Source organism: Lathyrus oleraceus, chromosome 4 (assembly GCF_024323335.1).
Source record: "Lathyrus oleraceus cultivar Zhongwan6 chromosome 4, CAAS_Psat_ZW6_1.0, whole genome shotgun sequence".
NCBI classification, from domain to species: domain Eukaryota; kingdom Viridiplantae; phylum Streptophyta; class Magnoliopsida; order Fabales; family Fabaceae; genus Lathyrus; species Lathyrus oleraceus.
In genome coordinates, this window is record NC_066582.1 from 213195803 (window position 1) to 213207881 (window position 12079).

Genomic DNA, 12079 nt, shown 5'->3' on the forward strand with positions numbered 1-12079 from the left:
ATCCTATGCATACGTATCTCCTTGGACGAAGGAGAATCAGAGCATTCGTAGCTCGGCTGACACGCACACAAACAAACACAGGCAAAGGCAAACGTGGAGCCTGAATGCCAATCACTGGGCTTACATCAGCATCCGAACCAAAACACACACAAGAAGGCAAACGTGGAGCCTGAATGCCAATCACTGGGCTTACATCAGCATCCGAACCAAAACACACGCACACTGGAACCCGAATGCCACTCGATGGGCTTACATCAGCTTCCAAGCACACAACAAGACACAGGATGTGGAATGCCAATCGCTGGGCTTACATCCACCTCCTAACACCCACACAGGAAGAAGAAGGGTCTCGATTGCAACTAGGGCAAGAGAAGGGGAAGGTCTCAATCGCAACGAGGGCGAGAGAAAAGGATTAGTGTTAGTTGTTAGTCAAACTCGACAAGACATCGCATCTCGTGCCTACGTATCTCATCTGAACATGAGAATCAGAGTTGCCGTAGTTCGGCTAAACTATTCCTGTTGGTTTGTGTTTTTTAAGTGGATAACGTCACTACGCAATCTACCGGATGCTCGACCTTTGGAGACTTACTCACCTGTAGTAGAAGGAGTGGACATATCCTTAAGAAGGTGTGGTGTTTGTTTGTGTTTTAGGAAAGCTCAAGCAAGAAAGGAAGTCCTATACGAAGGAACCGTGCTACCTTAATTGACATGCAAACGAGACTACGCGGAGTCTAGCAAACCTAGGGGATACAATCACACCACACAAACATATACAGCATGAAATAAACACACCAACAAGGGGCTCAAACATCAGGGTTAGGCTTTAGTCGAGGGGTCATATCAACCTCAACAAACAAGCCTCTGTATCGGGGTCAGGTTAGCTCTTAACCTTGCCATTGAGGGGCTAAGGTGAAGCCAGATGAAAGGTGATGAGGGGTGTGCCTCATTGCTTCTATCTCTGGTCAGAGAGAGCATCAGACAAGGGAGCGTGGGTCCAGAATGGGGGGACCCTTCTACGCTCAGGACATAGACTCGACTGTACAATGTACAAGATCTTGGGCTTGGATCTCAATGCTACAACCATGTAATGGGAGCAAGGAGAAGACTCACAGAATAGTGGGGGATAGATTGCTTATCCCTACCTTCCACCAATTGCCTCAAATGAGGACTTTTCCTGCTTGGGACAAATATAAACATACACAAGCATTGCCTCTTAAGGAGGACTTCAGACAGTTTGCCCGGCCCGGTAACAGCCGGGTCTCCAGACTACATGAAGAAGAAAGTTCTATACCTCAATGCCAATTGCTTATAAGCAAAGCAATGCAAGTTCTTAAGAGAACTGAGCAACTAAGGGTACCTGGAAACAGTCAAACAGAATCAGCATCCCGACATAAACAAAACAACAACATTAAGAATCAATCAACAATCAAACAATGATGTACATCATGTGCCTAGCACAAAGGTCAAGTGAACCAAGCCCTACAAAACAAACAATTAGTCAAATGAATTCAACTCGATCATGCATCAACCTCCTTAAGGCATTAGCTTTTTAACCTGAAAAGTCAAAGTCAAGCTCAAACATAAGTAACTAGACCACTAGGCCAAGCCTAGGGTCCAAAGGAGGGAAAAATCTTAAAACAGCAAGCCAATCATGATCAAAACCAAGATATTTCAATTAGAAAGGGATCCCAATTGGTCCCATATCCAAACTATACATCTATTTCAATTTATGCAACATGTAAGGCAAAGGAAGCAAATGTAAACCACATATGAGCAACCAGCAAGATCATATCCAAAAAAATATCAAAACAGCATGGAAAATTCCACAAAAATTATATCCTAAACAGAGGACATTCAACAAGCTACATGTCAATTTTCATGCAATTTGGGCTAGTGGAACAATGGGAATTAATTCAACATGTCTAAGCATGCAAAAACACAATCAAATGAAGCTACAAAATGTACATTAACTTCAATTCAATGGTAAACAGTGACATTACATGGGAAATTAGTAGGACCAAAGCCAAATGAAAGCTACTCATGTCAGGAACTATTCTACCAAATTTCATGGTCATATCATTCATCATGCTCATTCTATGCACAAAATAAGGCAAACTAGTTCAAAGGAAGCACTAAGCCTACAAACAGAACTATTGCATTCAAATCCACATCAACACAATCCCAAAAATTCTCAAATAATTTACACCTAAACAAGGGATATTCAAGGTCTACCATGTCAAATTTGAGCTCAATTGGGCAAATGGAACCATGTCAATGAAAATCAACAAAAACAGACACAATTATAGGCTCCAAATCACAACATCAACACAGCTTCCACTTCAAAAATTCATAACTCAATGAAAACAAAAAAAGAAATGGATGAGACCAAAACAGGGAGGTCCTAACATGTGTCTTCTACAAGCATATCAAATTTCATGATCATACAATACCACATGAGCATTTCTCAATCAATCTACCAACATGTATCATATGAGCTTGCATATTGGGCTAACAGAAATGAAAAATCACAATCAAATTGAAAATGCAATGTAAAATTCCACAAAAATTATCATAGCTTCCTAACATGTTAATCAACCACCATGCAAAATTTCATTTCATTTCAACATGCATAGACCACTCAATTAAATCCAGCAAATTGACATCAAGAGGTGTGACACAAGTTGTCACACCTAAGTTACAAAATTCACAACTACATAACCAGGTATCAAAAATGCATGAAATTTACATGGAAATAAACCTCATCCAGTCAAGAATCATCACAAAAATTGGCAAGAATTTATTTTACATCACGTGCATTTCACAATGGAATTAGTCAAAGGTAGCAAAAATGGCCATGTATGGAAGAACCCTAGGTCAAATACTATTTACACCAAGCACAACTTTGACCAATAGGTCAAAAAAATTCTACACAAGTCAAGGAAGTCAACACAACAACTCTCACATTTTTCTGATTTTTCTATATTTTTTTATGAATTATTTAACATGTTATGTGTTTTTTACAATTTTTTAGAATTAATTGAATTAATTAATGGAATTATAATGGCATTATGGTAATTAAAACGAGCGGGAGCGGGAAACACATTTTTTGAATTTTCAAACCAGAAATTGGATCAAACAACACAATCTTCATCGTTTCAGCTTAAACTTTTCCAGAAATACACCAAAGGCTCAAGAACATGAATTTTCCAGATCGTCACCAAAATCAACAAGGAGGTAACCGTTGGAACCGTATGATCGAGGAGAGTACGAATATGCATTCAAATCATCCTAACAATTCCTAAATCAAGCGAATCGAACGATCTAGGGTTTAACATCTAAACTTCAAACCTAGATTTACTAAGCTACAGTTGATCATTTGCAATTCTGAAACCATCATCGTAATCTACATTTCATGCTCTACAACACGCACACAATAATTAAGCAAAGCAAGAGTTTCGAAAATCTTGAAAACCTGCTATGGCAGTAGTGAACTCGATGGAATCAGCGCGCGATTTGATGAAACAGCTGCAGTACAAGCTATTGGCAAGGGGATTCGAAGCTTAGATCCATTCAATTTTGCTCCGGTTGCTTGAAATCACCATTCACCATGGATGAACCTTGAAGATGCAGTCACTTTAGGCGCGGCTCTGGTGGTTCTTGAGTACAAACAGATGGAGCTTAGGCCAATGCAAGATCGATGCAAAAAGAATTTTTCAAATTGATCAAAGAATGATGAAGTTTGATCAATTTTGGTTTTTGAGAATTCTTGAAAAATCTTGGAGAATTGTGATGATTTTGATCTGATTTTTGATGGAATGAATTTCTGTTATGTTTATGGAATGATTAGGCTTTTATATGATATCATAATCCATGCTTAATCAAGGTAATTAACCAAATTGGGATGTTAAGCAAATTGTGCATTTCACTCAAAGTGGCCAAAATGCCCTTTCTCTAAAACAGTCCATATATCAGCTCAACTTTGATTCCAACAAGTCCAAAATATCACATGTGATGTGTAGAAACAAGTCCCATTTCCATTGGCCATGTATTTTTGAATTTCACCATCTGATAGCAAAATGTCCAATTTTAACCATTGCATTTTTCAAACCAAATCTCAATTTACAAAGCCTATGCATAAAGTGATGATTCAAACACATTCCAAATGCCATTCCTGAGGTGTTGCAAAAAGTCCCATCTCAAAATTCCAAATATTTTGACATTTGGACAATTTTGCCCCTGATCCAATTTAACTGTCCAGTTGAAATTTGACCTTTTACCTTGAGCAATTTTGAAGAAATCTAATTATGCACCATGAAAGTACATGTCAAATGGAGTTTGTGCATATAAAGAACTTGCAATTTGGACAATCCATGTAGAAGTTATGGCCTCCTGATTACGGGTCTTTTTGGAAATTGATCTGACCATATCTTGACAACCATACATGGGATTTTCAAGTTCTTGGACTTGTTGGAAAGGTGAGAACAAGATCTTCAACTTTCATGTTGGACAAAATTCCATTTGAAGCTTGTATGATGAAGTTATTCTGAGGGGAAAAAGTTTCCATTTTGGGCAGCTGAAAATACAGGTCACCTGCTATTTTTGGGAACTTTCTGTCTGACCTCCAAATCTTCAACCTTGGTCTTTGATATGTCAAATGAGACTTATATGGACATGAATGAGGCCTTTCAAACCATTTCCCACCTTCCAATCCATAAAATCGGGCACAGTTGACCACCGTTGACTTTCTAGGGTTTCTGGTTGACTGACCAATGACTGGTGACTTCTGAGCATCCAACCCTTGGCCAAACCACCTCAAAATGATCCTTGGACCATATGAGCTTGATAAATCAACCCTAGGGCCTTGTCCCAATGAAAATGGCACTCACTTGCTTGATTGACTGATTCTCCTGATCAGTCTGACTCAATCCATCAATTGAGCTTGCACTTGGACAAATGGACAATGCAATGTTATGCAGTGGCCTATGTTATGTTATGACCTAATATGAAATGAATGTGCAAAAAGGTAGGGTGCAAATTCGAGGTGCTACAGGTCCCAACCAACAACATTTAGAGCACGTAGGAGGTCTAATTGTTCCAACTGACAAGAGATAGAGTACATAGGAACTCAATTGGTTTCAACTGACAACTAATTGAGTATTTAAGGGAATATGGAATATTACAATATGTCTCAAAAGCCATAATAACAATAACAACAACCATATACGACAATAACATCAACAACGGAACAACAAGAACAACAAACAACGTTGACGACGACGACCTACGACTACAACATCAACAACGAAAACACCAACAACTGTAAGTGAGAATTTGTACATACCGGAAATGTAATGAGAGACTCAACCGAGAAGACATCGAGCTTACTTCCTCCTTAGAGAAGATGAGTGATGATTCTAAGTCTTGGGAAACTCCTTCGTCCGTTGGAGAAGAATGAGTTTCTTTCGTTCGCTAGGGCGCAAAAAGTGAATGTTACAAAACATTATAATTCTGGAGGAATAAAAATTATTTTTAGAGTTTTTATCTCGGTTTTCTTCAACAATCAAGGAATAATATTCGACGTAAAATGTATAAAAAATAAAGACGCCTTTTTAGTTGTAAATAAAACATAAAATTGAAGGAGTTAGGAATCGAAGCTTAAACACTGAATAACATTTTACGTCGGTTTTCCTCGAAAACCGAGGTGAAAGATAAAGTTTCCTAAAAAAATACAGCGCATTCCAGATCATTTGACCTTAGTTTTTAATAACTGAGGTGAAAGTTTCTCATAAAATGTACTATTTGTAGTTGTGGTTCCATCTTCTCCGGGGCATTTAACTCTTGTTGGCGCTGTCTGATATTGTAGACGTCATCCTCTAGTGTCTAGTTATGGCAGTGTAACTCGTCCATGATGGCACGCATCTTCGCCAGGGCATCGACATCACTGTTGCCACTGATACCTTATGGCGTAGAGGATGAAGCTCTCATGTTAACCATAGCTGAAAATGGCTAGGTGTAAGAGTGAAAGGTAACAACGGGTAAAGTGATGGTGATGAAGACAATGTGGCCTAAGTTATTTTTATTAGGGCGACATTGTACTGGTCAAAAGTACAGGTGTGTGTGCTCATCCTACAAAGGTAGGGGGACTCAAAAGTCTTAGTAGGTATATTACGGTGTATGATGGTTAGGGCTGCCCACAACGGCGAGAAGCTTTGTACAATGGTGTTTTATGGTGGTTTTAAGAGTCCTTCTCACATGAGGTGAGAGGCTCTGTAAATGATTGATGTGCTTAGGTATAAGCGTATGCGAGGTGTGATCAATATGAGTTATGATATGTCACTTCCTCCAGATCAGGAAAAGCTATTGACTACCTATCCTTTCGAAAGTAACAATGGACTACCTCTTCCTTGGCTAACGGCTTCACACATGTCATGCCCCAAGTCATCGCCTAGACGGTATAACTCTCGGGCGAAGACACCCTTCTTTAGAACGCTTACAAAATATAACACTACAATTAATTATAAAGTGGTTAAATATTTATAAGTAAACTTCATATGTGATTAGTAATAACTAAAAATTACTAATATGATTCTATATAACACTATAAATTTTTAGATTCAGAACTTAAAACAATATTTTACTTCATGTGATAAAAGTTCCACCACTATAAAAAAGATAAAAGTTGGCTAAAGTCGTAGAAGATAATTCACTTACCATTTTCATAAGACAAAAGAATTAGGTAAAAAAAAAGAAGCACTTATTAATTTATTATTGATTCCAAATAATGTGTTAGAAATCTGATCTGAGACGAAGAGAGGCAATGGCTTGGAGTAAGCCACAACCTCAATCATCGCTCACCGCACAATTTAACAAAACAACCTTAAACCACAGACAAGGTTCGGTCTAAACATCCTCAAAAACTCTCTATTTTCCTTCCAACCCACGTTTCCCCATTTCAATGGCTTCTTGTATATCCACTCCCTCGCCTTCTTCCCGATTACATCTCACTAAAACAACCTTCATTGCCGCAACTTCACTCCCTCTCTATCACAGTTACTCACTCTTCTCTACACACTCTTTCTAATTCACACCTTTTCTGTGTCTCTTTCTTGTTTCTGATTTTGTTTATGTTGTTTGAAGGTACTAAATGTGAAATGAACAGAAGGAGTTTAGCTGTTAAAGGAATTGTCACAACTGGAGTTTCAGCCATGGCTATGGCTTCCACTCTTACTCCTCAAGCTCAACCATCTCAAGGTTAGTTAGTTACTCAATGATATCGTGACCTAGATCTTGATGTTGCTTTTTTTATTTGCTTATGTAAATGCATGTTCTTTTCTTATTTAAGACAAGGGACTTGAAAGACTAGCATACAAACCTGAAGGTTATAATTATTGGAAGTGGAAGGATCATAACATTCACTATGTTGTGCAAGGAGAAGGACCTCCTCTTGTTCTTATTCATGGTTTTGGTGCATCGGCTTTTCATTGGAGGTTTGTTTTGAATTATTTGTTGAATTTTATATCAAATATATGTATATAGTTATTCATGTAATTTGTTCAAAACATGATCGAATAGCGGTTATCCTGTTACGCTGCTTTCTGGAATTGACAACTATGTTCTTACTTAGGATATTACATGCATTTAGCAATAAACATGTGTGACAACTATTTCCAGATACAATATCCCAGAATTGGCTAAGAAACACAAGGTTTATGCCTTAGACTTGCTTGGATTTGGATGGAGTGACAAAGCACTCGTCGACTATGATGCCATGGTATGGAGGGATCAAGTCACGGACTTCTTGAAGGAAATCGTAAAAGAACCAGCAGTTTTGGTTGGAAACAGGTAGTTAATGACTATAGTACATATATTGATTCTTTTCTTTTTTGTTCAACAAAGTTAAAACTATGATGTTAATCTCAATATGATGGTTTTTCAGCCTTGGAGGATTTACTGCTTTGATTGCAGCAACCGGGTTGCCTGAGTTTGTCAGCGGGGTCGCGCTACTGAATTCTGCAGGACAATTTGGTGATGGAAATAAGGAAAGTAAAAATTCCGAGGAATCACCTCTACAAAAGTTTTTCCTAAAACCTTTGAAGGAAGTTTTCCAGCGTGTAGTTCTCGGATTTATATTCTGGCAATCGAAACAACCTGCTCGAATTAAATCAGTCTTAAAAAGTGTAGGTTAAATGCTATCTTCAGCTTGTGATTCTTTAAAAGCTTAATAGGTATAAAGTTTAATTGCATAGCTTGTCAATGCAGGTGTATGTAAACTCTTCCAATGTGGATGATTATCTTGTGGAATCTATAACAAGGCCAGCTCAAGACCCCAACGCCGGAGAAGTTTATTATAGGTACATGACTGTGTCTGTCCATCCTATACTACCTAGTCAGTCTTTGCGTGTGTTTGGTTATGGTGACGACAATTGATTTTGCAATATTAATTTTTTTTAGCGAGTTTAAGTTAAAATGATTTATGTTTTGATACGATCATATGAAAGTGCGTTGCATGTAAAAGTCATATTTGGATGCAAAAGCTGCAAATCCTAACTTCACATTATTTTCGGCAGGTTAATGACACGTTTCATGATGAATCAGAGCAAGTACACTCTAGATTCCGTGTTAAGCGAACTCTCTTGCCCGTTGCTTCTGCTATGGGGTGACCTTGATCCATGGGTTGGTCCAGCCAAAGCTAATAAAATCAAAGAGTTTTATCCAAAAACAACTCTTGTTCACTTGCAAGCCGGGCATTGTCCACACGACGAGACACCCGAGCTCGTGAACACAGCTTTATTGGACTGGCTCACCACCCTTACTCCTCAAGTCTCTCTCCAAACAGTTTGAACACGAATGATCGTTTATGTATAGCTAATTGAAACATATTCTTGATTAAGTTTCGAGATTCATGTTGTTGGACGAAGTCATCGCCATAAGATGTATAGAAAAGTCGGTTAAAAATACTGAGGATAGTGGAAAATGACGATACGCGTATATAGACTATAGTCGTGTTTTTGAATGCCTGCATTTTTTGCAAGACCATGTATGTAATCATTTGTTACATTACATAGAACTTTCTCTTTCGTTAATCAAGTTATAGATTTGAATTTTCTCCTTCAAACAATAGCAAATACAAGTGTATTACTATTTGGTTATTTTCCAATCATCTCATTTCATTTTAAACGTATATGCTATAACTGTGTTGCAGTGTGAGTTTCGTGAGAATGAGTTACTGTTATAACTTTGACATCTTGAATAGAGAACTTTACTATTTTTTTGGTAATTTTCTGTATTTTTCTAATTTCGTTAGTAAATTTTTTTTTCAAGAAGCACTATCTCTGACACAACTTTTATATAGTGAGTTTCAGTTTATTAAAATGGTTTTACACTATTTTTTTAATTTAATACTAGATGAATAATCATGCAACATTGATTACGTTGATAGAGATCTTAATTTTACATTTATACTAATTTGTTCATTTAGTTACATGCTATATAACTGATAGAATCGGTATACATTTAGAAAATAATAATAATCATTCATTTGTATTTATCGGTAGTAACCCACGCGTCAACTGTGGCAAGAAAAACCAGAAAAACTCAGATGGCCGGAACTCTGGAAGCGGTGGCCGGAATGGTATTGGTAATTTCGGCGGCGGTATAGGTCATTCTTTCTCCGGCAACGGTAGTCGTACTCATAACCCACCTTGGCAACAATTCCACCCATGGCAATAATGGGATTCATGGAACATGCATCTCTGCCCTTATCCTTCGTATAATTGGGCAAGACCCAATTTGGCAAACAACACTCAACAACCAGGTCTTCTTAGCTCAAGGCCTCAACAAGCTGTTCGCTGCACCGCCCAGTCCAATAGACACAAAACAGGCGATGCACACTCTGAATATGATTCACTTTGATGCATCTTAGTACATGGACACCAGACCAACATAACATGCATTAATCATCAAATTAGTCCCTTCATCCAATCTTTCTTAATTTGTATAACATAACATGCATTTCATGTCGCATACTGTCTCAATGTCGACCAAATTAAATATTTGATTTTACAAGATCGAGCTTGCAGACGTCAATTTTACTAGTTTGGGCACCCGACTAAATATTTGATTTTACAATGCTGACGTAAGTTTTATTAGCTTGGGCCTTTTAAACCTGTTTGTTTTCTAAAATTTATTTTGCGTTGCTCATTTTAATATATTCAGTTTAATTTTCCGAACACTTTTACACTCGTTTTTACTCATTTTAATCTCTTTAATTTTATTCTTTTGTCAAATGATTCATAAAAAATAAATAGGATTATCTACCATCTCCTTTCAATCTTATTTTTATTGTTTGAATTTATTTTGTTTTAATTATTTTCAACTCATTTCACTATAAAAACATCTACAAGAGTCCTTTTGGTCATTTAAAAGATTAAAAAACCTAATGATATATTTAGGGGTGACAATTGGATCCATTAAGAGAAAATTCATCCAATTCATCCATCAAAAAATTCATCCAATCCATCCCCTACATAAAAATTAAGTCAATGGATTGATCCAATCCATCCATGGATGGATGGATTGATCAAATCCACCCAACACATTTTAATGATCCAATGGATTTTTTTATCTAATTTTAAAAAAATATTTTTTTTCAAATATTAATTTTTTTTTTTGAAAAATAAAAAATAATTTTTTTTTTGAAAAAAAAAATCGATTTTTTCCAAAAATTTAAAAATATTTTTTTTTGAAAAATACCAAATTTTGATTTTATTTTCGAAAATTTTATTTTTTTACGAATATAAAAAAATTATTTTTTTTCGAAAATAAAAAAAAATTATTTTTAAATTATTTTTTTCAAAAATACAAGAAAATATTTTTTTTTTAAAAAATGATTTTTCTCGAAAAAAAACTGATATTGTTTTATTCAAAAAAAATAAAAAACTTTTTGAAAAAAAAAATTTTCAAAAAAAAAAATTCAAAGAAAAATAAATGGATGGATGGACCATCCACTAAAAGTATGATAATGGATGGATTGGATGGATTTTATTCTTAACGGATGGATTGGATTGGATATTTTTAAAAAACTTTTAGTGGATTGTTAACGGACTAATGGATTGTTTTGATCCATCCATTAACGATCAAATCCATATCCATCCAATCCATCCATTTTGCAACCCCTAGATATATTGTATATATGTTGTTGGTTGATGAAGAGAGACGGGAGGAACAAATGGACTCCCAGCGGCGCGAATCTGGATCCTCTCCCGTGGAGTGTTTGCTGCTTTTCGTTCTGCTTCTATCCGAGCCATTAACTTAATCTAATAGCATGGAAGAGAAAAAAGTGAAAGAAGATTAAATAATGAAAGTCAAATCCAACGACCAATATTGCACAGGAGAGATGGCAAAACCAAAAATGTTGGAGGGGATCTGTTTCCCAGCGACGCACTAGGAAAGGCTCACTTGTTCAAAAATAAAAAGTAAAAAAGTGGATCATTTCCAAAAAGAGAAAACACGGCAAGATCCTTCCTCATTTTGGAATTGAGAATCAATAGAAAAAAGTTGAATTTTGTTTGATTTTCTTCATTGCTTCTTCATCTCATCCTACATTTAACTCTCTCTCAACCGAACACCACACTCCCTCCGTCGTTCTCACAACAATAACCCATCTTAACCATACATTCGTTGTCTCTTCTCCAAACAACCAAGTTTGAATCCAGTCACCACTGTGCCAGATTTGTCCTTCTCCGCATTGATTCAATTTTGGTAGTTTTCTCTTCCTTTCTATGTTTTGTATCTCCAATGTTTCTTCTCGAGAGGAAGGAAGTCGACTAAGAGAAATTTGTGTTTACGTGTTTCCTCTTTCATGTTGCTGTTAGTTGGTCCGCTTATATTACTCTTTTTTTCTCTCTTTTGAATGCTTGTTTCCCATTTCCATGACATGTAATAATTTTATCGCTTTCCTTAATTTTTGTTTTGATTATGTTAGTTAACTAATTCAAGATTAGCGTAAAATCAATCATTTTCAAAAAGAACAAAAAATAAGTGTTTGATCCAACGTCAAGGCCCTTTTCCCAAATAAAGA

General features: G+C 36.5%; 1 protein-coding gene across 1 annotated transcript; it reads left to right on the top strand.

The window, feature by feature from the left end:
* The first annotated feature begins 6757 nt into the window (after positions 1 to 6757).
* LOC127074592 (pheophytinase, chloroplastic) lies at positions 6758 to 9083 on the top strand. The gene is made up of 7 exons (XM_051015917.1): positions 6758 to 7049; positions 7138 to 7251; positions 7343 to 7487; positions 7672 to 7842; positions 7937 to 8177; positions 8260 to 8351; positions 8568 to 9083. Exons 1-7 carry the CDS (start codon positions 6956 to 6958, stop codon positions 8839 to 8841), a joined length of 1131 nt encoding a protein of 376 aa, XP_050871874.1. The 5' UTR covers positions 6758 to 6955; the 3' UTR covers positions 8842 to 9083.
* Positions 9084 to 12079: the final 2996 nt, after the last annotated feature.

What these genes read in the sequence shown, in the direction of transcription:
- LOC127074592 (XM_051015917.1), top strand. Translation starts at nt 6,956, where the DNA reads ATGGCTTCTTGTATATCCACTCCCTCGCCTTCTTCCCGATTACATCTC. An exon ending in TTCACTCCCTCTCTATCACA is followed by an intron (nt 7,050 to 7,137) that starts GTTACTCACTCT and finishes TGTTGTTTGAAG; the next exon opens with GTACTAAATGTGAAATGAAC. An exon ending in GCATCGGCTTTTCATTGGAG is followed by an intron (nt 7,488 to 7,671) that starts GTTTGTTTTGAA and finishes AACTATTTCCAG; the next exon opens with ATACAATATCCCAGAATTGG.